This window comes from Notamacropus eugenii, chromosome 1 (genome assembly GCF_028372415.1).
Source record: "Notamacropus eugenii isolate mMacEug1 chromosome 1, mMacEug1.pri_v2, whole genome shotgun sequence".
NCBI lineage: Eukaryota > Metazoa > Chordata > Mammalia > Diprotodontia > Macropodidae > Notamacropus > Notamacropus eugenii.
This window is the reverse complement of record NC_092872.1, coordinates 75,132,973-75,159,166: the sequence shown is the minus strand read 5'-3', so window position 1 is coordinate 75,159,166 and position 26,194 is coordinate 75,132,973. Positions and strand designations below refer to the sequence as shown.

Below are 26,194 nucleotides of genomic sequence, written 5' to 3'. Positions count from 1 at the left end.
TGGTATTGCTTCCAAGTGTGTTAAATAAGTATTTGAAATTTTAGGATTCTGCTACTATAAAGCATCAGCTTCCATTATTCCACCCTCTTCTATACATACATTCAATTTAATTTGATGAATATTTATAAGTATAAAGAAGGTAATACAAAATAACATCACAAGATAGAAAATACCAGCAATTGAGGGGAATCAGTAGGAAATGGTCAGAAGGAACCTAGGGATTCAGTGCTGTGGAGGAGAGAAGGGAATTACATTCCAGACATGGAAAACTGCTTTGTGTAAAGGTACAGAGAAAGAAGAGAGAGTGTTGTGGACAGGGAATAACTAGCAGTCCAGTTGGACTGGAGAGGAGAATAATATGAAATAAGTCTGGAAAAGTACTATAGGTGGGAGACATATTGTGGAGGACCTTAAATTTAATTGCATATATCTAAACCCTTTCTATACACCTCCATCTTTTCTTTCCTCTCCACTACACTGCCACCACTCCATCCCCTCCCCACCCCATCCTCCACCAAAGTATCTTTATATTTCAATCTACCTTCTTGTGACAAGCAGATTCTTGGATTAAATCATGTCTTTTGATGCCATAGAACACCATTTACATATGAGGCACTGAGAAGTAATTGGATTCCAAAATTGGATCCTGATTGCTTAGAACCATGTTTATGCATCCTTTGACCTTGTTTCTCTAGGTGATCTGCTCCTATGTCTTCATGCCTCTTTCTTTCATGATGGGGGTTGACTGGGAAGACAGCTTTCTGGTTGGCGGACTGATAGGATATAAGACTTTCTTCAATGAATTTGTAGCCTTCCAACACCTTGCAAAAATGATCAAGTTGCGAAAACTAGCTGGACCTAAATTTGTGGATGGTGTGCAACAATACATATCGGTGAGTACCTTCATTATTTTGCCTTCCAGATGGGGTCTTCAATTCACTGTATGCATATTAACATGCCATTTTCACCTCTGTTTAATGTTTATTTCAAGAAAGAAACCCAGGTCATTAGAGCAGAGTAATAAACCCTTTATTAAAGCAGTGGTCTGCTTCTGAGTAGGGTAGGAATAGGCCCCAAAACACATTTGTCTAACAATTTGGTAAAAAGCTGCAGGGAATACCAAAATTTACTGTTGGCTTACGTTGGAATGAGATGGAAAGAGCTTTGTATCTGTAGATTCAGAATGAATGAATATTCATTGAATAAATCTAATCAATCTTCATTTTATCACAAGCCACCTAAACTCTCTGAAGTCTCAGTTTCCTCATCTGTAAAATGGGAACTTGTACTGGATGACCTAGAGTATCTTCTGACTCTTAATCTATGATCCTATGATATCTTATCCTCACCACTTAGAAGAATGCACTTTTTGCCAGCTTCACATATATGGTGACTTGATCAAGGGCTGGGCTAAACACTAGAATTAATTAAAAGACCAGGCATGCCAGCTAAATTTTCTTCTTCTCTTCTCCTCCACCCACTTTTTCCTATCTTTACCTAGTCTATAGGACTTAGTAACAATCTATTTAGGTTCAGAATAAGACATACATTTTTGAACATGACCAATGTGGAAATTTATTTCCCTGAACTATGCATCTTAATTATATCAGGTCGTGTGGTGTTTGCTTTTTTTAATTGTTCAGTTTGGAGGGATAGTATGAGGGAATGATAAGGCATCCAGGAAAAATATATATTTTTAAAAAATAACTGAAGATTTAGTACATATAAAGTAAAAAAATAAGTGATGGCCTAAGGAAGAAAAGAAAAGCAAATTTATACCTCACTCACAATGGCTTAGTACTTATTCCTGACACCTCAGTAAAAACTTGGAGCTTAACTTATTAGCTTAGAATCCTCCCTCTTAGGATTCCTGAGGCTAGAGCTAGCTGGTACCATGCCAATAAATGACCTTCATAGATTTAGACAGAATTTTAGAAATTGTCTAGTCTAGTTCCTTTCATTTCACAGTTGAGGCTACTATGCCCTAGCAAGGCTAAAGGACTTTTCTGAATTCATATAGGTGGCAATCAGAGGGGCTGGAATTTGAAGACATGTCGTCTGATTTCAAATCCAGTGCTGCCCTATTGGAATTTTAGACAATAAGCAATGAAAGACCAGGGTCAAGGTTGAAAATATCAGGGGAAAGGAAAAGAGCTAAGTGGTTATCCCCTACTTGAACTTTTTGGAATGGAATCTGCTCATAGCTTGTGTTACTTAACTTTGATATATCCCAGTCTGAGGTATATACTTATCTATTTTCCTATGGAACTCTCTTTTCTCCATAACTCTGAACTCTACTGGCATTGTCATACCATTATTTGAGAGCCACTGTAAACAGTATAAAACCAATGACAACTCAAGATCAAACGTGATACTACTACCCCAGACATACTGCTTGTCTGCTTCTGTTGCCAGCTGGAAGACTTACTATTCCTCAACATGGATAAATAAAATGGGATGGTTTAATCAGATAATCCTTTTGGCTTACCAGAACTTTGCCCAGTCCAATCAATTTAGAGAGTCAGTTACTCTTGAGTAATTCAAATGAATAACATTATGCAAAACCAGCAAAAATAACTACACATTAGTCACTAAATGACAATGTAATCTCCAAACTGGCTAACAAATTCCTCACTTTTACTGCTATCATTCCTATAGTGCTTTATAGATACATTCAAATAATTTTTCCCAGATAGAACCAAAGTCTAGGCAGCTAGGTGGCACAGAAGACAGAGTACTGGACTAAGTATGAGGAAGACAGTCACTAGGTAAGTCATTTGTTTTCTGTTTGTCTTGGTTCCTCTTCTGTAAAATGGGGAGAAAAATAGAACCTGCCTCATCGAGTTGTTGAGAAGATTAAATGAGATATTTTAAAGCATTTTGCAAACCTCAGAGTTCTCTATAAGAGCTACTATCATACTATTAGCATATATCATTATTACTTTATTTTTATTTTATTTATCTGTGTTTTATTGTTATATTATACATTAATATTATAATAGTATAATATACAAAATAATATGCATATGATAATAACATATAGTATAAAAACAAACCTTAATCATTCGTCTTGTCAACCACGCCATCCTCATGTACATGAGAGAAAGAGGGCACTGGCATGGTTTTTCCATACCATTTTCCACACCAAATTTCCATTTTCCTGTAATTCTAAAGCATGAAATTGAGGCTTGTTTTTACCTCTATTTCCTGGTGTTAAAACAGGGTTTGATCTCCATGATCATCCTGTATCTTTCCTGATGATTAATAGATGCAAGAGTTAGCTTCTGGGAATAGTACTGATTTGCCCATGACTGCTAAGACTGTTCATACTCCCCTAAAATACTTAAATCTTGTCACTGTAGATTGTCCTGAGGTGATCATGGTATGGTGTGTTTGTGTAATAGATAAAGCCAATGGAGGCTGATGAGTCCAAAGTGTATATCCCTAGAATGGGAAATTGTCTTTACAGAATATATCATTTAGTAAATTATCATCTAGGTAACAGTGTTGCTATTATATATATATGTTTTCTCAGGGAGCAAAACTTTTTTCTTGGGTGTCTCCTAGGACTTTGAATCATCATATGTTAATAGATCTCCATGTTCTGCTGGCCTCCCCCATCTTTTGCACTAACATGTAAACATTTCAGTTGGGACCAAGACAGATATTGGTACACTTCCCCTCCAGGTTGAAGATCCAAGATGAGTCCTGACTGTCCTGGCCCAGTGTTGTTCTAGACTCTTCCTGTTCCCAGTTTTATGATGTCCTTTGCTAGCCCCGTCACAGTCTACTCTTAGCTCTCAAAAACATCTTCTCCAATTCTCCTCTTGAACATTATTAGTTCCACATTCAGGGATCAATATGCCATCAATTCTTTATTCACTGTGTGGAGCGACCAGAATGACATAAGATCACAATATATCCTTCCAAGATAGCAGCCGTTCATGGATTCAATGTCTCACTTTAGTCTTTCCCATCATAGGCTTACACTGTGGTAGGCAGGCATCTGCTTATTGCGGGGCATTTGGGGGAGAGGGTGTTGGGTGGGAGCAGACCTGTGATTTCATCAGTGTATGGAACTCCCAGTGTGTACATACCCTCCACCAGTATAGATCAAGAATCTTTCTATAACTTAAATTCTTAAATCTGGGGTTCTCAAAGAATATACCTCAAGTTTCACTAGGAATTCACATGGAATTATCTATTATTGCAGATTATTATCTGTTAATTATTATCTATTATTGCAGATAAAAGAAAGTTTATAATTTTATTTACGCATACATCATACACAGCACAGTCAGCATAGTATTTACAAAATAAAAAAAACTTGCCTATTACATGTAAGCTGTAACCTCAAAACACATCAGATCTTGAACTCAACCAAATGACTGCTTTCATCAGTCTCCTGATACTGTTGCTATACAGTATATGAGACTCCTCATGGCACGCTATTAGCCAAAAAAACACAAAAAAAGGTTAAAAACCACTGTCTTCATGGATTAGGAAATCCTGGTGAGAAAACTCCTTCTAGTAATGCAGAGGAGCAACTGTCCTACAATTTACTGTATCAAAGAGTTGCTTAGGGCATCTAGAGATTAAATGACTTGCTTCTTGGTCACATATTTTTGTGTCAGAACCCAACTCTTCCTGACTTCCTGGCTGGCAGGTCTCCTATGCACAGAGCCATAATGCTTCTTACTATAATGATAGCACAGATTAATAGCATTAAGAAATGGCATGTAGAAAGAATGATATATCATGCAGGGCTCCCATTATTTCCCATTGTCCCCAGTCCTGACTAGTTGATGTAGGCTACATGATTTCACATATACATGCATACTCATCACCAGAAATTTAGTCACAGAATGGTAAAATTTTCAGGCTACAGCAATGCCTGATGAAGTGGTAACAAATCGCACCAGTGAGGTTTCTTCAGTCACATCGCTAGTGTAACACACTAGTCTAACACAAACGTTGACAGGTTCTGAGAGGCAACTTAGCTAATTTCAGTAAGTCTTATTACTGGAGGTTGGACTGATACCAGATTATTTTTTTCTGCATAGCATCTCATAAAACTCTATTCTATGCTAGAGTGTTCATGACTGCATTGGCAGAAATATTGATAGCTCCATTCCCCCCAAACCCAAACTCTCTCCATCCTCCACATGGTGAGTGCATGGGTGGATCTTAAAGGCACCCATATCCTACTGGATACTGAGCATAGTTTTAAAAAAAATGTACAATTACAAAACTTCATTATTAAAAAGTGAGAGTAAAGCTGAATTAGCCATATAAGCCCGGAAACTATGATAAACTAACAATTTTCCTCTGCTGTTAGCCAAACAACAATGGATCTCTGAGAAACAGAGATCTATCCAAGCCCACTGAGTGTGGGTAGATTCTTTCCCAATTCTTTTCATTCCAATTCTTGGTTCATGTAGTCTCGGCCCCCTTCTCAAAATATCTACCTTGTATCTACCCGTTAAGCCCCCAAAATATAGTGTTTTGTTTGAACCTAGCTAGAATATTTTGCTGTCTCCAAGGCTGTTGTGTGCTGCCTCCCCAAAGTGCTGCCAATGTCATCTGCTGGACTGCTCCTACTAGTTAGCTGAATACTCCCAGATGGAAGATTTAGCTAAAGTGTCAGTTCTATAACATGGCCAATTTTATAGCATTCTATAACATAGTTGCATTCTGGGTTCAGGTGCATTGAACGTTCCATGCCTACTCTCCACTCTTTGTGGTAATCATGCCCAAGGGCACCACAGAAGATGTCATAGGTGAATCTCCTGTGTACAAGCTACTATTTTCTTTCAATAAGAGTAATGGAGAAATGTAATGCCATTAACTCAATTTATCTCTGATAATTTCTATCTCCAGAACTGACTTTACAAAGCCAGTGACTTTCAGAACATAGACTGCTTCCTATTAGCATTCATTTATATGCAAAACTATTTAATCACTTGTTTGTTATCAATTATATCTATATAAAGAATTTTAATTAATTAAACCTAAAAATAAAAATATGCAAAAGCGTGGGGAATGAGGGGGAAGAGATTGTAAAGCTATCCTTCCTTTCTTCTGGGAGAAAGTCGGTGTCTTCATGAAGTAATATTGAAAAGCAATCATGTGTACATCTCTGTCTACACAATAATGCACAAATTATAAAACTCATATGCCCTATTCCCTATTTGACTTAAGGACTGTTGGTGATTTTGAGACCCAAAATGGCTGTTGACTTTTACAGTTAACCCTTCCACCTGACAGGGGCTAGGGGCAAAGCACTGCAATCTGGAAAATCTGCATAACATTTTTTGGCCCTCCCTACATACCAGAGAAGAAGTTTGATTTTTTTCTTTTTCTTTTATGGGGTGTTTACAGCACCTTATTGTAAAATTTGATTAAGTATTTGGTCATAGGCTCTGTGTCCTCTACTGGTCTTTGCCCATCATCTGTGCCTTCTGTAAAATTCCCCCCAAAAATTCCCATTTAATTTCTTATGCCAACCCACAATATATCAAATAGCAATAGAGAAAATTGCAATGTGGAAGGGATCACTGTAGTTTGTTTATTACTCTGTTTGAACTTTGTCATCCAGATGCAAGCCACTAATTTCCCAAAACAGATATTTTAGCTGTGCTTATAAGAAGTTGGGCTTCCTCCCTAGTTTTGCTGGCAGCAGCAGTCTTCAGATAAAGAGTGAAAAGGTCTAAATGATCAGTGGCTTAATTCCCATTTTGCCAGTGTGGTGCTAAAGAAAAAAATAAATACATTCTTTCCAAACCAAATTAACCCCTGTTCTAAGGTATATACCCATGTGCATATATGTTGTCAGAAACAAATACTCTTGTCTTAGTTAATTCACATAGATGAGCTTAGATTCTCAAAACCAGTGTTCTTAAAATAAAATGCTCTCCTCTCTATATTCTTACACATTCTCAACACAGATATATGGACATTTGTTAAGGAAACTGAATCCCATATGATAAATTCATTTTCAAATGACGATAGTTAGACATATTGTCAAGAATAGTGTTAAGTCTCTCAGCTAATTACAATTATTTTGGCACACAAGCATAAATGTGTTTATGCCTGATTTTCCCAACTTACGCCAGGCTCTGTTCACTTGTAAACTCAAAAAATCAATAGGAAACTTTCATTTTTCCTCCCAGACTTTGTAAAGTGCATCATCAAATCAGAAAATAATGCTGGGTTAAGATAAACTAAAGTAGTTAATAACTGGCAAACAGAGAAAGGCAAGAGACAAGACTGGAAGAATTATTCCTGTTTGAATTAGCCTAAGAAAGGGAACAGCTAGAGAGAGCCGAAAGTAAAGTAAGACCAGCAAGGAGTGCAAATTGCCATGTCATGATTCTTTCATTACCATTCCAGTGCCATGACCCAGTTTCCCTCTGCCATGATGAGCCGCTGCTCATCAATGGGATTCATGCACCATCCTTCCTCCTAGAATACTTTTCCTCAAGTTCCAGGACAGAGATTTAGCACCAATGTTGTTGATGGAGGACTTTCTTGCATAATCTCTAGCAATATATAAGTGGTAAGCAAGTCCTCATGCTCTTTCATTGTTCCATTGCCATCCCAATCCATGTAATACTAAGGATAGCTTCACTGAGTCCTACAATCTTGAGTCCCTTCTTCATTAATTCTTCCCCCTTACTGGAGAACTGAAGTCAGATGGGTTCTGGTTGAGAATCTAAAGATGCTTAATAAAGTAGGGATCACTGGAATAAGATACAGAATGAGATTGATCATTTCCACTATAAAGCCCTGGGGCTCGCCCATGAGATCAGATCTTCTTGGGCGCAGATCCTTCCTTGACCCATGATCTTCAAGTCCTCATTTATCTGATCATTTGGAAAGTATGAACTTAAATAGCGTCGAATTCTCCACAGACCATTGGGTATATGAGAAGGGAAACCCATGGGCAAAATAAGTTTAGTTGGAATGTAGTTAATGTTGATGTTGTACAGAACTCTGACGTAGGTAACAATGAAAGTCAGTCCTCTTGATATGACAGAGAGTACTGCCAAATTCAACAATATTTATTAGACCCTTGGGGTTTGTAGACAAAAACACTAGATGCTCGGGAAATGCCAAGTTTAGATAAGGCAGAAAGGTATAGGATTTATTTTAGAGAAAAGTTAGTAGCCCAGGAGGCTAAATTAAAAAGTACATGGAACAAATAAGACATAATACTAGAGTGGTAAGAAGGCATTAGATTATGGAGAGACTTGAAATTTGGATAAATGAATGTAAACTCAATAGGAAATAGGGAGCCACTAATGATTTTAGGGGGAGGGGAGTAACATTAATGTATGCACAAAGAAGATGACTTTACAATGAAATAGTGTAATGGCTTGAAATAGGAAGTGGTGATTGTAGAAGCAAAAAAGTCTTAGTCTTCATTTGAGGGTGCAGTTGCCATGTTCTATTGGGCTACTGTAGAATGTAATACCTACTTCACAGGATTGCTGTGAGAATCAAACAATACATAACCTTGTTGTATATTTGGAGGGAATAACATTGTACATGGTAAATTTACAGTTTCATGTGAAAACATCTTTTTTATTGTGTTGTTATAGAAATGTTTATTTTGTGACAAATTAAAAATAAAATAATTTTTAAATGTTTAGCACATATTAGACCCTTAGCAAACGATGATTTCCTCCCACCTTCCTCTGCCTGTGTAGGACAGGTGGTCAAGGGGTAAAATTTATCTGAAAAGACAGTGAAAAGTACAGTCCAGAAATGAAAGATGCACTGAAGGCTTTAGAGATGAAATGGGAGGGGAAAGTGCCTCTAACAGAGGAACAAACCATAGCCCTTTACTGCTATTAATGACATTACTTTCAGAAAGGTTGGAAACAATGGCCTCTCCCTCCCTAAAGATCTTTAAAAGCAAATGGATGATAGGGTACTGCCCAGGTGAAGTCCACTTAATAAATGGAGACAATTTTGTTTGAGGCGAGAGGGAGAAAGCTATTTAATGAGTACTTACAAGGACATCGAGTTTTAAATTTCTGTCTCTCAATACAAGCATGCCAACCCATAAAAATGGCTTATATGCATTCATACCATTTCTAAAGACACAGGGACACAAGCATTACTGGAAAAAGAGTGGAATTAAGTTCCTCCTTGCTGGGTCCAGGGAGGTAAGTTTGACACAAGGCCCTGCAGACTACTTGGCTTTAAATCAAGCACAGACAGAAAAAAAAATCCATTTATAGTTTGTCTTTTACCCACTAGAACAAAAGAATAATTCTATTATATTTGTCAATCATTTATTAGGCACCAACTGTATGTTAGGTGCTGTGGTAGGTGATGGAGATAGAAAAAAAAATTAAAGCAGGAGCTTATATGCTGCGAGGGAACTTAAATAAGATATATTGCCTATTGCTCCTAGGTCTGAAGGGGTGAGCAGGACCATGGACCTAGATGTACATTTTCCCTCTGTTTCTGATTTAGTCTGTCCATGGGAATATATTTCTTTTAAGTGTGTATAGCCTACTTCTTGGTATCCCCTGAGCGTTGGAGCCAGTTACACTCTTCTGTACTCCAAGCTCTTTGCCAGTTCTAAGGGTGATTATAGGGTCATGCTTTTTTTGAAGGGACAGGCTGATTTTGAAAGAAGGAGGCTCATTCCTATAAAAAGCAGAAAACCACCTCCTCCATTCACTCCTATAACTCACTGATAATCTTTTTTCAGAGACTCTGGTCTAGCTGAAGTTGGGTGGGAGATGCTATTAAAAAGTATATTTCCAAGGCAGACAGAAGTTCAAGTCATGGGGGGAGAAGGGAAAGAGGAGGATGGGACAAAATAACGGACTTGATAGTTACACATAGAGAGTTACACATAGAGAGTTACACATGCCAGAATTCAAACTTGAAAGGGCATGAGATGAATTATAGAATGTGGAGGCCTCAGTTGTTGGCAAATCGCAACACGAAACCAACAAATTATTGGTTGTTTTCTTTCGTGTTGCTATTTGAAGGAAAAGGAAGATAGAATGTGACCTTGCTACATCCACAGGATGTTAGGATTTAGAGACAGAAAGAAGCGAAGGTCACTTAATCTATCCCTCTCATTTTATGAACGATAAAACTGTGGCCTAAGACAGTAAATGATTGCCCAAGGTCATGGAGCCTAAAAAGTGGTTTTATTAATTAATTGATTACTTCATATTAATAATTAATTATTTAATAAGTAGCCTATGCACGCTGAGATAAGGGTTCAAACCCAGGTCCTCTAACTCCTGGCACAGTGGATTAACCAGATTGCTGCTGAGGTCAGAAGAGGGAGCAGATGCCTAAACAACTTTCCGAGCCTATCAGAACAGGGAGCAAACCATCTTCTGGAGGTGCAGACTGATACTTCGTGATAGTTTGAATTATTTCTCACTAATCTTGCTTTTTTACGCTGTCTGTTAGTTGTTCCCCAAGCTCTTCTAAATGCAGAACAACTCTTGGTCACCAGGGTTCATACTCCAGCTGTTTTTCAAGACTGTAAACTTCAAAATATTAACAGTCAGAGGCCTCTATGGTCTGGTTATAGCCTCATATCCATGGGAAAAAAGTCTTTTTTGTGTCTTTTTGTTTCATTTAGAGGAAAGAGGGAGCAGAAGGATACCAATTTCACTGAAAAAGGCTTTATCTGAGCAAGTCAAAGTTCTTCGGATCACCCTGACTTTCCAATGGGTCCTGTCATGTCAGTGGTATTTTCCTTCTTTTGTGGGATAATGGTTGCAAATCTGACTCTCTCAGTGAATAAGGCAGACTCATATCCTGGAAGCATAGGTGAGGGAGTAAGAAAAATCTGAGTTCCTATCCAACTTCAGGTACTTATTAACTGCACAGCCCTGAACAAGTCATTTGACCTCTTAGCCTCAGTTTACTCACCCATAAAATGGAGAAAAAAATAGCGTTTACCTTACAGGGCTATTGGGGGTAGGAGGCAAAGAGGAAAATGGGCCAAAAAAAAAAAATCACATGCCAGGATTCTAACTTGGAAGGGCATAAAAATTATGGAACATGGGGGATTCAGTTGTTGTCTGTGGATTCTCCAATTATTGGCTGTTATTTGTATTCCTATAAAGGAAGATGGCATGTAATCGTGGGACGAGCTAATAACTGTAAAGCACTTTGCAAACTGTAGAGTACCACATAAATGCTAACTATCATTAGCATTGTCATTATGATTATCCAGAGTTTTAGAGGACACATTCATAGGACTGTGTATTATCTGTATATAGTGTTTCCAATATAGAGTATAGGACACTGAATTGCTGCTAAGGAACAGGGTAAACCAGAGCATCTGCTTCTCTATTTGAAGTAAATAATGTTTCATAAGGATGCGGACAGCGTGAAGCCACTGTCCCAAAGATTATATTGTCTTCTCAAGGTCTTTTTTTTCCAGTGGCTCTCTTTAGTGCAGGGATTCTTAGCCTTTCTTTATGTCAACTTGGTGAAGCCTATGGGCCCTTTTTCAGAACTATATTTTTAAAAGAATAAAATAAAATACATAAGATTACAGAGGAAACCAGTCATGCTGAAATAGTTATTAAAATATGTGTATGTATTTTTTAAAACATGTTTTGAGACCCCAGGATTTGGGGAGGAGGCTGTTGTAGCATTTGTCCATTTCTGAAATATAATGAAATTGAAACTTTTTTCATACATTCTCATTTGACCCTCACAAGAATCCTACAAGGTATATTTTAGTATCCCTATTTTACAATGAAACTGAGGCTCTTTAGAAAGGTTAAGAATCTTGCCCAGCATCACAGAGCTAGTAAGCACCTGAGGTAAAATTTCATTTTTGGGGTTCCTGGCTCACAAGTCTAGCCAACAAACCACCTAGGGGCCTTTTAAAAAATATTCCATTGAATATTCCTAATTACTTGTAAGAAAATTTTAATATTCATGTTTTAAAAAAATTTTGAGTTCCAAATTCTCTCCCTCCCGGCCACCTCTCCTCCCTCCTCAAGAAGGCAAACAAGTTAATATCAATTATACATATGTGAAGTCATGCAAAACATTTCCAAGAACAAAGAAAAAAGTTTGAATAGTATGTTTCAATCTACATTCAGAGTTCAGAGTTCTCTCTGGAGGTAGAGAGTGTTTTTTATAATGTATCCCGTGGAACTGTCTTGGATCATTGTCTCAATCAGAGTAGCTAAGTCTTTTACAGTTGATCATCCTTATAACATTACTGTTACTATGTACGATGTTCTCCTGGTTCTTCCTGCTTTGCTTTGCATGAGTTCATATAAGTCTTCCCAGGTTTTTCTAAAACCATCTTGCTCATCATATCCTATAATACAATAATATTCCTTCACAACCATATACCACAACTTGTTCAGTAATTGCCCAACTGGCAGGCATCCTCTCAATTTCCAATTCTTTGCTACCACAAAAAGAGCTGTTGTGAACATTTTGTATATATAGATCCTTTCCCCTTTTCTCTGATGTCTTTGGGATGAACACCTACTAGAGGTACTGCTGGATCAAAGGGTATGCACAGTTTGATAGCCCTTTAGGCATAGTTCCAAATTGTTCTCCAGAATGGCACAACTCTACCAACAATGCATTAGGAGAACCCAGGTTAAGAAGCCTGCTTTATTGTGTTCTAGAGGCCCCTTTTTTTTTGATGATGTGGCCATGCTCACCTTCGTAGTCTTGCCACCCCCTGCTCACATTGTTGGCTTTTTTTTTTTTTTACCTTTAATGACATTTGGCAATGAGACTTGCCTGTTCATCAAATACAGCTGTTCCAGGCTCTGTCTCTTTGCTCTAATTTCTCCTTCTTTGATTGTAACATATCTTTATGACCACTGAGGGGCCCCCACCATAAGAATCTGCAGCCAGTTGGCCTTCATGTTTAGTTAGAACTGGGTATTGTCACACTTCCAAATGCAGAGAATAGGCATAATTAAGTAAAATGTTCTTCTATTCACAACTGCCAGTCACTGAAAGTAAAGTCTTGCATAATGCAAGAAAGCCTACAACCTTGGCAACCCTAGTAGCTTTGTGAAAAAGGTCACTACAGGTGCAACTTAAGAACTAAGGTTCTGATTAAAAATTGGGGTAAAACCAACCGATTTTATCAAGGTTTCAAGAAGCTCATTTCTATCTTCTCTATACCCCCAGTCCACTCTCTGACACTGAGGAAGAATGTCCACTGACATTAGGATTCTTGTGTTCTAATTATCCTACTTTCCAAATCACTCTGGAGAAACCATTTAGGGCCTATAAATGTTTCCCCAACAGTAAGGATAGGGATAACGATAAATCCTATTCGACACCCTATGGGTACTGTGAAGGTAAGATGTTTGGGAAAAACTCAGAGTTCCTTAGACAAATGATAAAATATGGTTCACTATGACTTAAATACAAGTTCTGCTTCTCAAGGGAAGAAAATTATTCTCCCATGTTTACCCTTCATTCCTGGCAGAACTGGCTCTAGGGAAGAAAAGAATGTTTTCTCAATAGTTATTCTTGCTTTTTAAGCTAACTCAATCTTATCTCTCATACCCCATCCTGAAGTTCAAACATCAGGCCTTAGAGCTTCTATAAACCATGCTGTTCTTCCAGTTCAAATGTTTTATGGCTTGTTGCTTTGAGTCTTTGCTAGATAACTAATCAACAAGGCATTTATGAAGTGCCTACTATGTGCTAAGCATTGCCATAGATGCTGGGGGCAAGTACAGATAGAAGGGAGTCCCTACCCTCAAAAGAAATCACATTCTATTGATGCACTAATTTGCAATATCTTAATGGTATTAATAATTGTTTTAAGCCTTCCAGGGATATATGTATTTTTAAGAGGCATTTCTGTATATATTTGCTTGAGCTAAGGCCTTGTAATTTATGGATTCATGGAAGACTGGGACTGGAAGGATTATATTATAGTGGAAGGGATATTTGGAGGCAGGGAGAGCTACCTGACTACCTGACTTCCTAAAGTTATTAACTTGAAATGCCAGAGATGACTCTCTGACAAACTCTTCCCTAAGGAGAGGTTACAGGACAAGTAGAAACTACATCAGACAAAATGAACCCACCAAGGTTTCTTAGGGCTAAGCAGTTTATAGGATGATTACATTTGGTAACTAGGAGGTACTTTGAAAGAGTGGTCTACAAATCATTTCTAACCGTCGAGTCTATCAGTAATGTTTCTGGTAAATATGCTGTTGAGGAAAGAGGCAGGAGGGGGATGGGATGGGAAATGTCCCAATGGCATCTATGCAGCTGCTCCAGTCAGGGTTAGATTATCACTAACCTGGGTTATAATCAGCCCTGAAAATCTCAGAAGGGAGAAGCTTGGGAATTTGCAAAGATGCATGAGGGAGGTGGAGTTGGGAAGTGTTGGGATATAAATGGGTGAAGGATAGGCCTGGTTTTATCAAAGCTATGGCTTATGAATGGCTATCATAGAGAAGATGGAATGATATCCACGTTTCCATTCTCTGACTGGCCAATCACATGCTCCTTAGATGAAGCCACAGTTCCCTTAGGGTACCATCATGGCCCCCATTTGTAGACTATTGACCTAAAGATTACTTAGGCCAAGCTCCTTCTTTTATATGAGGTAGCAGGACTAGAAGAGTTAAGAGATCTGTCCCAGATCACCAAAGATATTCAGGAGAACAAGAATTTAAGCCTCAGCTTTCTGATCTCAGAGCCAGTGTTCTACCACTACATTTTAATAATTCCTTAATATCTTTCTCTTAAAATAAGGATTATCCTTTTAAGAACACATGTAAAAGCACACTGCTCATTTTATTTTGATAGAGAAGTGAGTTTTTTATTCTACCAACTCACCTGTACATTTATAGAAACAAACCATAGGGGTTCATGACAGATTTTAACCTTCCTCTCATTCTTTTTAAACCTGCATGATAACATGGCCATGGCTGGATCTATGAGTTTCCCTCTCCCTTCAGCCTCCAAAGAGAAGTCCCTCTCCCTTTTTCTCCCTCTCTCTCTCCCTCCCTCTCCCTCCCTCTCTGTCTCTCTTTCTCTCTCTTTCTCCCTTTCTCCCTCCCTCCCTCCTTTCTCTTCTCTCTGACTCTGTCTCTCCCTATTTCCCCTCTGTGTCTGTCTGTCCCTGTTTCTCTCTTCCTCCCCTCTTCTTTCTCTCCCTCCCTTCATCTGTCTATCTGTCTGCCTGTCTCTCTCTCTCCCTCTCTCACCCTCCCTCTCATCTCCACCCCCACAGTGAGATCCTGCTTTTGAAGCCAATTGGACAAAATGTAAAGAGTGAGAGAACACAGTCCTTAGTGCTGAGCAAGAGGGAGAGGGAGATGGGAGACATAAGAAACAAAAGTATTTCCAGGAAAAGCAAACCAAATGAATACTTGAAATAATGTTTCTTTTCTATCTGCCATATGCGTGTTGTTTGAAAATATCAACAAAGGGTTCTCAGAAACAGAAAAGGGGGAAAAAGCTTGTAATAAATGGAAAACTGAACCATCCCCATTCAGCCAACTTGAATGTTGGCTTAAAAATCTAGTTAGTGAGTAAAGGGGGAAGGGGGGAAGGGACACTTGGTTCCCTACTTGTTTTGCTTAGTCTTTGACCTAAACTTGAATGTCCCCGTCTCAGGCAGGACAAAGGGACAAGGATCAATCATATTCTTTATCTACAGTGTGATAACAGTGGAAGAAGCACTATTGTGGAGTTAGGGGCCTGAGCTTCAAATCCCCACCCTCCGATGCTTACTTCCTGCATGACCACTTAGTTTCTTCATCTTTGAGATGAAGGGGGTTGTACTAGATGGTCTCTGAGGCCCCTTCCTACTCAAGAGCTAAAATCCCTGTGATTTCTTCTTTTGGTTCTTAGAGGTTGTCTAATTGATTTGATCATGTTTGTTGTAGAGTAGACTGTTACAAGCTCTTCCAAACTATTTGGACGGTCTCTAAAAAGGAGAAAACAAGTTGAGGGTAGGGCTCTATTTGGTAACAGTATTTTCAAAGTGATAAATGAAGAGGCAATGGGAATGCTGCCCAAAATTCTCCCCCTCCTTTCTTACCCACTGCCAGAATCATAGGACTAGGAGCAATTCTTGAGGCCAGCTCATCTGGGCTCCTACATTCAGGACTGAACTCTGAACTTCCTTTGGGTAATTTTCTGAGAGATTCTGAAAGAAGATTCTGAAGGACGCAATACACCTTTTGACTTGTCCAAGGTCACACAGAGAGAGAGTGGGATTCTGGCTCATTGTTGCCTGGATGAATCAGAAGTCTGATAGTACTCCATTCAGGGTGAGGGTGAGGGTGAATAAAGTGATACGTTATTGGGCAGAAAGCAACAGCCTTCACCTCTGTTTTCATTTCTGCCATTTCTTTACATCTGACATGTTTGGCAGCTTTGTATCTGACTAGAGATACAATGTAAGTCATCAAGGAAAATTGTTAAACCTTGTGCTAAGAATAAGAAATCACAGGGCCTTGGCTAGTAAGTGGAAGATCCAAAACAGCCGGCCGATATTCAGTAGATTTCCCTCTGCTCAGAGCACCATTATTTCTAGGTATCTGGAGAAAGAGATACAAGGAGGAAGTACCAAAGTCAACAGAAAGCTAGGGGGCACAGTGATTCAGGGTTTTGGAATCAAGGAAGGCATCTCCTCGAGTTCAAATATGGAGTCAGACACTTACTAGCTGTGTGACCCTGATCAAGTTACTTAACCTTGTTTGTCTTAATTCTTCATCTGTAAAATGGGCTGGAGAAAAAAAATGGCAAACCCCTCCAGTATCTCTGCCAAGAAAACCCCAAAGGGGCCACAAAGAGTTGGACACAACTGAAACAATAGAGCAAAACAACCAAACTCAAGAGAGACTTATATGGATCATAAATGTAGAACCAGAAGGGATCTTAGAGGTTGTCTAATCCAATCTCTTCACTTTACAGACTAGGACACTGGAGCAATGACTTGACCTAGGTCACACTGATAATAAGTGGTAGAGCTAGGTAGGATTCTGATGACAAGTACAGCGTTCTTTTTAGTTAGTATACCACGTTGCTTTAATAGTCAGTGGGAGGTGTTGGTCAGGCCCCGGAACTTAATATATGTGAATATTTCCCAGTCATGGTCATGTCATTTGCTTATCTGGGTGCATCTTGCTTGCCTTACAGGTTCGCTCTGAAATTATTGCTACCTATGCCCTTTGTGGCTTTGCCAATTTTGGGTCTCTGGGAGTAGTGATTGGAGGTCTCAGTAAGTAATGATGTTCTATGTGATTCTGATACAGTTTAAACTGAAATGCTTGGTTTCTCCATCTGCCCTACTTTCTCTAATACCAGGAAAAAGATCTCACTAGCACTAGGAAGGTAGGAGAGGAACAATACAGCAATGAATGCATATGCCACAGAAAGATACACCACCACCCCCAAATATATAATTCAGGGGTGGGAAACCTGTGACCTTGAGGCCACACCTGGTCCTTGAGGTCCTCAAGTGCAGCCCTTTCACTGAATCCAAGTTTTGATAAAGTGAAGTTTCAGTGTGTCCAACTGTGACTGATCAGACCAAAATGAGATTGGGATGCTCTACCACAGGTTGGGCACAGATAGTGCAGGTGAATATTTGGGGAGGATATTCCCAAATTTGCACATCCTGCATCTACTTTGTCCCATCTCAATTCTGCTTTACTCAAAGAGCACAGCACCCTTTCCGATGTGGGCATGCCATGCTGAATGGTCCTGTGACAGTATCTCCCATGTTGCATAGTCAAATCCAAAGTTCTTGAGAGAGAACTTCAAAGTGTATATCATATATACTATATATGTATAGCTGTATATACAGATATATAATTATATCTATAAATAGATATATGTATCTATTTATCTGAATCAGCCACTATAGAGCTTCTTTGCTGACATTCAAGCTAACTTCCCCAAATGCCCAAGTATATAACCCCAACCCCACCCATCCATCCTGCCATGCAAACCTTTATTTCTGATGAATCAGAGGGATTCTGTTGTATCTAATCTATTTCTTGTTCCCTAAGCAAGGCTATGCTTTTGAGAATAAAATCCTTAGACCTTTCTAGTGGGTCAGATTCAGAGCCATAACTAGCAATTCTGGATCCCAGGGCAAACACAACAAAATGTGCCTAGTGTCAAGCAGCATACAAAGCACCCTTAAAGAAACCTTTTAAAACAAATTCAGCTAGATTGCCAGTTTGAGACCAAGACCCTACAAGTGTGAGGCAGGGTCAAGACTAGAAGCTCATACTACCATTCATGGGAGGAACTGTGCCATCTAGTAGTTTTCTATGTTAAGCAACTTACTCTTGCCAACTAGGGCTCCTCTTGTTTCTACCTGCTGAAGAATTAGTAATACTGTCAGTGGCCTCTAAATTTCAGCACTCTACAAGAAAACCCCACTTGCCCCCTCCTACTTACAACTCTGGTCAAACTCCTGTCTTTCACCTTGAGGAGCTCCCCACTGAAAGCTGAACCCTGGGCTCCTCTATTCGGAAAATGCCTGCATTGAACAGTCCAACTTCAGAGCCCATTCTGCAGATAATACATTTTTAGGGAGGCCTTATTTGAACCCACTAACAAATTCATGTTTGTTCTGCATTCCCTAGCATCTATGGCTCCTTCCAGGAAGCGGGACATCGCCGCAGGAGCTTTCAGGGCTCTGATCGCTGGTACTGTAGCCAGTTTCATGACAGCCTGTATTGCGGGTAAGTGCTCTGTCCTGCTTATCTCTTAGTGCCCACAAGATGGCAGTGTTTAAGTTTAGGCTTCCTACCTGAACCCAAAGGATGGATTTATTTAAAAAAAAAAAAAAAAAAAAAAAAAAAAAACCTGAGAAATGGTCTCACTATTGTACTGAGAGTGGGTAGAAATTGAAAAGCTGAATGGGAGTGGGGTGGAGAGGGGGAAGAGGGAGAGAAGAAACTTGGGAACACAAAGATTTTAGTTCTTTAATTAATTAAATGAATGTCATTCTAATGTGTAATTTCCAGGCATGCTCTCCAGCCCTCCCATGGAGATAGATTGCAACAGTCTTTTAGAAAAAGCCTTCAACTCAACTTCACCTAGCAACACAACTGAGCTAGTTACCTGTTGCCAAAACATATTTACCAGGTATTGTATCCTTGATAACAACTACTTTATATTCCATTATTAAGAGGCTTGTGATGGAGTTTGACCTAGGGATACTTTCTTATTATAGCAATTTTGAAAGGAAGCTCAGGGAGGAGAAGTTTTGCAAATGTGACCTAATGAAAATGTCAGGTCCCAGTATTTGTATAGTCTTTTCAACCTCAACCTTTCAGTTTGGCTTCCTTTGGGTAATGAATAGGTCTCCCCATCCCCCCATCCCTCTCATCCTGTGACCCTTTCTGAGATCAAGATGTTCCCTTGTTACTGAGATCAAGATCCGATGTTCATTTCAACCTATAATATATTGGTTATTGCTGAACTGATAATAATGTCCTGTCCCGGCTACAAAATGTCCCTTTCCTTTCCCACACTAACCAGTCAGTGAGACAGTAAGGTGTGGTGGATAGGGCACTGGATTTGAAATCAGGAAGATGAAAGTCAAAATCCCACCCCGGGCATGTGTACCTGGGCTAGTTAATAAACTTTTCTATACCTTAGTTCCCTCTCCTCTTTTGTAAAAGAAAAGGGTTAATTAGACTCAATAATTAATGTTCCCTGCATATTTAAATCTATGCTCCTTAGATCCTTCATTCAATGGTTTGCTTATAGAGATGAGCCCTCCCCCTGAGGAAGGCTTGACATTCTTTAGGACAATACAGTTATCCCTTCCACATCTTGACTTTCCCCATCACAGTTTCAATATATCATAGGTCAGTATAAAAAATTAAATAAGAATTTGGGGGCAGTTTTGCAGAAGCTGCAGATGACACAGAAAAAAATTAGAAACTCAGAAATACATAAAATATATGTATAGTATTGTATAATATCAACATGTTTTATCTTTTTAATACCATGATAACTCAGACTTTTCTAGTACAAAGGGAGGACCAAAACTTTTTCTGTGGGTTTTCCAGATTTCAGGGGTGCCACTCCCCCAACTCCCATGATGTGGAAGGATAACTGTATATACAAAGTTCATGGTTGCACTGGCTGGAATGAAAAGAGTTATGTTACCATGACTTCTCATGCTGGGGCAATTCTAATAGATCTAATCATGGTCCTAACTCAAGAAGAAAAATACCATCTTTGTGCCTTATTAGCATATTACAAAATCCACTTAATTCTTTTTCTCTCTCTTGCTTGGCATTTCTTCTATCCACCAGTATTGTCGCCAGCAACGCCAGTGATATTTTGCCAGCAAGCTTATCCACATTGAAAGGCTGCTGTCTGGTGCTGAATCAAACTACATTTAACTGTGATTGGGTCGCTACCTCATTCTGAGCTTAGCCTCTTCCCCAGATGATCCCCAGCACAGGCTTCAATCAATTTGAAAGGAACAGTGTGAAAATGAATCTAGGTGATCACACTTCTTTATTGGGGGCGGGGGGGGGGGGAGAGGACTAATTGTGGGGAAAATATCAACTGCTATTTATAGATTAATTTTGCCATCATGGAATCAGCATGGAATAGAAGAGAAAGAGAACAATAAATATGATCCAGCAAAAAGTATTCACCTCCTCTGTCCCCTATCTCTCCCCCACAAGGACACAAGGCTATTCAGATATCCTGCTAGAACCTTCTCTTTATTCTCTGCATTGTCATTTGGGTTTGGTATTCCAGAACATTTCATCTGAACACAGGTATTAAGAAACTAATGTATTCATCCACAAAAAGAGCACTGCTCACCAACCTTTCATTTGGCATCTTGAACTGGAGGCACAAAGAGATCCACTAGAAGAAGTATCAGTTATAGACCATCGTGAATTCACCGGAGCTGATTTGAAACAAGACATTTAAATCAGACCTTAGAAAGCATACAACTGTCCATGTAAAAGCAGACAACTGTTTGGCTATTTCAGAGAGAAGCAACATCCCCAAGGAGATGGGAAGAGATGCCTAGAAGTAAGAGGGAAATGTCCATTCTACTTTCTGATTCTTAAGAGGCACAATTTGAAAAATAAAAACCAAGAGAAAGATCTACTACCATGGTTACCACAGTGAAGTCCACATTCACTATTCCTTATCTATGGAATTACCTACGTCTCTCCAGCTATGATACCCCAGGGAAGTGGCTAGACCTCTGTGCTTCAGTTTTGCCATCTGCAAAAGGAGAAGACCATCAGCTCCGATCTACCTCAGAATTGCAGGGGGTTGCCCTAATGACTAATGGGCAGAATTCCTGAGTTTCTTAGACAAAAGGACACAATTATTTCTAAGCTCAGATTTGAGATATTTATTAAAGTGCATTTGTGTTACTCAGTAATAGAAATTCAAAGGGAAAACCCAAGAGCATCATCAGTTTGGGATCATCCCAGCCCCAGCAGGATACAATGAAACAATAACAATTAATCAGGGTTCCCCAGTATCATTTCCATTCTTGTAAGTTATCTTCTGTACCTTGAGGACCAGATAAGCTTGGCTCCCAAGAGTTTCTGGAGACTTTATAGAGTTGAAAATTTTAAGAATGCAGATTCTTTCCTTTTAACCACTCAAATGTTTGTGAAATTAACAACTGTACATTTGTGCACCATGAAAATAAATATAAAATATTTAAATAGCTTTTGCTAGTATTGCACTTTAATTTAAGGTAAATCCCTATTTTTAACTGTGTTCCTGAGAGATTTTTTTAAAAGTAGGGGGGGATGGGTCAGATGGAGAGCCAACCACATCAACAACCAACACACAACCAACCAGCGCAACCAAAAGTCCTTTCTATATTGTACAAGAAACTCGATCTTCTGATCAAAGATTTTTTTGTGACAGCCTTAGGCCACAAGTCAGCCAAACTATGTCTTTGCTCAGAAAGTTCCACCCCATTCCTAGTCATTTTTTTTCTAAATTTTTAAACAAACAACCAGAATTTAAAAGACAAAACAAACAAAAGTAACAGGGCAGGAAACACCTTGAAGTTATAATGGCAAAAAGCTAAAACTGCTGCTGAGGGCTTGCGTATGTATCTGGGATACCTGTCTGCCTCATCAGGGGACAAAGTCCAGGAAGGTGCCTGTCTGTATCCATGTGGGTATATAAATGACCAAGAAGAATCAGAGATGAGAATCTTCTGCTGCAGAAGGCAGCAAAAACTTCTCATCAGGCAATACCAAATCACTCTGCTCTTTTTCTCTCCTTTGTCCTTTGTGGTTCCAGGCTCAGATGAATTTAGGACAATCCCAAACCGTTCCTTCCTCTTTTTCAGCTTCTCATCATCCTCACTCTTCTTGGAGACCAAATCTTTGAATCTTTTCCTTTTATTTATCCATATTTACCATAGGTTTGGTGTCTCATGATAAACCTTTTGCTGAAACTGAAGGAATGCCAAACTGAGCTGCCCGAGCAGCTTTCTTATTCTCCAAGCTCACAGGTCCATTGAGTCACTCAGCTCATTTCTGCATCCTCTCCGTCTGTATTTCAAATGTGATTTTCACCACCTTCTCTGCTGTCACATCAGCAGTTTTTTCTGGAGGTTCTTCCTCTTTGACAGGTATTTCCACTGGCTTTGGGATTTTTTCCCTCATTTCATCTCCCAGAACATCTTTTTCATTGGCCTTCCCCTTTAGCATGCTCTTCAAGATAAGCCTGGAGTCTGTTGATGAGATCTTATTTAATTCCTTTGGTCTCCAGGCCCCATGCAAGACATTCCTGCTTCACCTCAGCAAGCTTCAGCTTGTGAAGCTCCACAGTTTCTGCCTCCATCTTGTCCCCCTTCCACACCCAGTTTGCCCCTCCACCCTCCTTTCCCAGTCATTTCTAATTGCCAAAGCTATAACTAATGGGGTGACTAGGGCATTGCCCAGCCTAGGCTATCAAAATTTAGAAGATCCTGAAAGTATTTTAGCATGTAGAAATAACTGAGTTTAAAACCAAATTAAGTAAGAATAGTTCACTGAAATTGAAAGTCACCAGATAGATTCATTCTTTCATTCGTTTTTTCTCTCTCTTTCTCTCCTTCCCTCCTTCCCTCCCTCTCCCTTTTCCTCTTCTCTTGCCACCCCACACACCCCCCAAAAACTACATAAGAATGCACTTTAGGTGAATTACCCTCTAGCCCTGCCTTGTTGCCTCTCCTGGTGGCACCTTCCTCAGCAGAGGCAATAAGTATCCTGAAAGAGGTCTCTACCCACAGGGACTGTGTCCAAGGACCTCCAACTCCCCATTACAGGGTGGTATCCAAGGTATAAGGACCTGGTATCCCAATGCCCTTAGGTCTCTTTCTGAACTAAATCTGTCTTTAAAAGTCAGCATCTGCTTGTTTTGGGCATGTTGTAGGAGCTTTACTCTGGGCATACGATTTGGTAGTGATGCCTCTGGCAACTGCCAGGAAACCAAGCTAATCTCTCCACTGTTATCCCCTACCCTTATGTTTCTCTGCCTCATCATGTGCAGCTGCTTTCAGCTTTGAAGCTTTTCTCAATGAGCTATTTGAGTTTCTGAGTCACATAGGTGAAACAGGAAAGAGTTCTAAAAGTACCAGAATCTTCAGATAGTTTTGTCCTTTTCAATAACTTTTGATGCTCACTTAAATGTCTAAAATTCTAGTAACAAGTACTGCAATATGAACTTCTGCCACCTGAATCTGGCTTTTCCACTGGCTTAGATTTTAATGATAATAACTAAGTTTGGGGGTAAGGATTCGTGATTTCACTGACACTGGAAACTCCTAGGAAACATCTTCTGTCATGTAGAATGTCTTGGTCTTAGAATTGTCTGAGATATCAAGGGGTTAAGTGACTTTAGGCACACACACATGCGCACACACACACATACACACACACACACACACACACACACACACACACACACACACACACACACACACACACACACAGTATGTGTCAGAGGCAGGGCCTCAACCTAAGTTGAGGTTCCCAGCTCCAAGATGAGGTCTCTATCCATTCTGCCATTCTCAACTGACATTTATGTAGCACTTCAAAATTTGCAGAGTTCTCCATTCACAATGGCATTTGAACCTCACAACAACCCTATCAGAGAGGTCCTATAGGAACAAATGAAGGGGAAAGAGGTAAGGGAATAAGCATTTATTAAATGCCTACTGTGTGCCAGGCATTGTGCTAAGTACTTTACAAATATAATCTCATTTGGTTACCTCATTCTTCAAATGAAGAAACTGAGGCTCAATGATGTGAAGTGACTTGTCCCATGGTCAGGTCTTACTAACTCTCCATTGATAATGATATGCTACCTCCCCAATAAGAGATGGAAAAAACATGGGGACTGAAGTTCAGTGATATAGATAACTCCTACGTAAGAAAACTCTCTGCCAATGTAGATTGGCACTTTCTCTGCAACTTAGGAGTCTTAGAGAGTTGCCCAGAGCACCAAGAAGTAAATGAGTTACCCAGGGTCACACTGCCGTAATGTATTAAAGGTAGGACTTGAATCTAGGTCTTTTTAGCTTCCAAGCCAACTTTTTACACACTACGCTATGCTAGTGTGATCCAAGGATTTAAGTGAACTAAATGCAAGTAAGGCAGAATACCCACTCTCCATTGGCACTCAGCCCTACTTATTCTTCTGAACCTGGTCAAGATCAGCTGAATGTGTTCCCTTGGAGACAAGGGACTATAATTCTTAGAACCCAGAGGCAAAAGGCCAAATCTTTGTATGGCTCCTTCACCTGTTTTTTGTTTGTTCATTTTGGCATGGCCTTCTGCTGAGGCCATTCTAGAATGGATTTAAGTCACAGGACTCCAATACCCCCTGTGCTGTTCAATGTTAACACGCCCAATGTACATAAACACTTGTTTGTGTGACAAGGACTTCATAACAATAGAGATGACTAGATGACTAACATGCAATCCTCCACAAACGTTTCTACTTAATTGCCTTTTATTTCGGTTAAATGTCAGTCTTCTTTATTCTCAACAGCAATTTAATGAACACAGGAGGTCACTGTGAGGTGCTTAGACCCAAACTAGGTATGAGGAAGCAGCTGAGGCCACACTTTACTAATTATAGAACATCTTAAAAATCATAAAATCTTAAAAGAAAGGTACTGAAGGGTTGATAAGAACAGAATGTACTAGGAGGAACTGACTCATTTCCATACACGCTTGAGGTGAAAAAAAGTCTTCATTCATATTTTAGATAGGCAAAAGTACAGGCAAGAAGAAGAAACAGTTTCTTTCAACAGAGGTGAACCATATGGTATTCAGAAAAAACTACTTGTTGCAATATTTAACCTCATAAGAAATTTTAAGTTCCAAGCAGAAGGAAAATAGAGACACAATATAAATCTTGAAGGCAAGGACTGTCTTTTTGTCTTTGCATCCCCAGCATCTAGCACTGTGTTTGTCAGATAGTAAATGTTTGTAGAATTGAATATATATATATTTTGAAAATATCACAGGCTTTTAATAAAAAGCTTTTTTTTGTACAAAGGATGTCCCAAAAGTTTTTAGTGCACTTTTAAACTTCAAACTGCTCTAAGACCTTTGAGATGTACTTTGAAAAGTTAATAGTTGACATTTGCAAAGTGTTTTCTATACATTATCTTGTTTAAACCTCATAATTTACTGTTGTTTGACCTTCATTCTCTAAGAGGACCAACGGAGGGTTATGTCTTGACTTGCAAGTGGAGTTTTACAGATGAGGAGCCTGAGGTTCAGAGGGGATAAGTGACTTATCCCTGGTCATATGGCTAATGTAGAGAGATGAAATTGAGCCCTATCTCCCTAACTCCAAATCTAACACTAATCCATCCACTGAAGTTACTGACCCACCAACAGAATGAAATGTACTTTGAGGGGGTTAGTTTACCTAAGGTGAGGACAGATTTGCAGGGATTTTGATAGACAGTCATTTTATCCAAGTTAAGTTAAGTCACTCAGCATTTTATTAAGTGTTTACTCTTCTCAGATAGCCAGGAACTATATTAAGAACTAGAGATACAAAGAAAGGGGAAAACAGTCTCTGCTCCAATTTAATTATAAAACAATAGACATTAAGGAAGTCATCTGACAGAGAAGAAAATTACCTTACCCTATAATTCTTCATGACTGTGACCATGGTCATCTTAAGTATATTGCTCCAGACAAAT

General features: G+C 39.2%; 1 protein-coding gene and 1 pseudogene across 4 annotated transcripts in view; one reads left to right on the top strand and one right to left on the bottom strand.

Moving 5' to 3' along the window:
• Nucleotides 1–21,696, top strand: part of SLC28A3 (solute carrier family 28 member 3) — a 142,362-nt gene extending 120,666 nt beyond the window's left edge. For all 4 annotated transcript variants that reach the window (XM_072605876.1, XM_072605866.1, XM_072605855.1 and 1 more), the window contains 5 exons: nucleotides 696–893; nucleotides 17,155–17,236; nucleotides 18,615–18,713; nucleotides 18,999–19,119; nucleotides 20,301–21,696. In XM_072605876.1, coding sequence (XP_072461977.1) covers nucleotides 696–893; nucleotides 17,155–17,236; nucleotides 18,615–18,713; nucleotides 18,999–19,119; nucleotides 20,301–20,418 — 618 coding nt within the window. In that variant the 3' untranslated portion in view covers nucleotides 20,419–21,696. The remainder of the gene's footprint in view (nucleotides 1–695; nucleotides 894–17,154; nucleotides 17,237–18,614; nucleotides 18,714–18,998; nucleotides 19,120–20,300) is intronic.
• Nucleotides 21,697–22,227: 531 nt separating this feature from the next.
• LOC140501855 (SAP domain-containing ribonucleoprotein pseudogene) lies at nucleotides 22,228–22,914 on the bottom strand (annotated as a pseudogene).
• Between the last annotated feature and the right edge of the window lie 3,280 nt (nucleotides 22,915–26,194).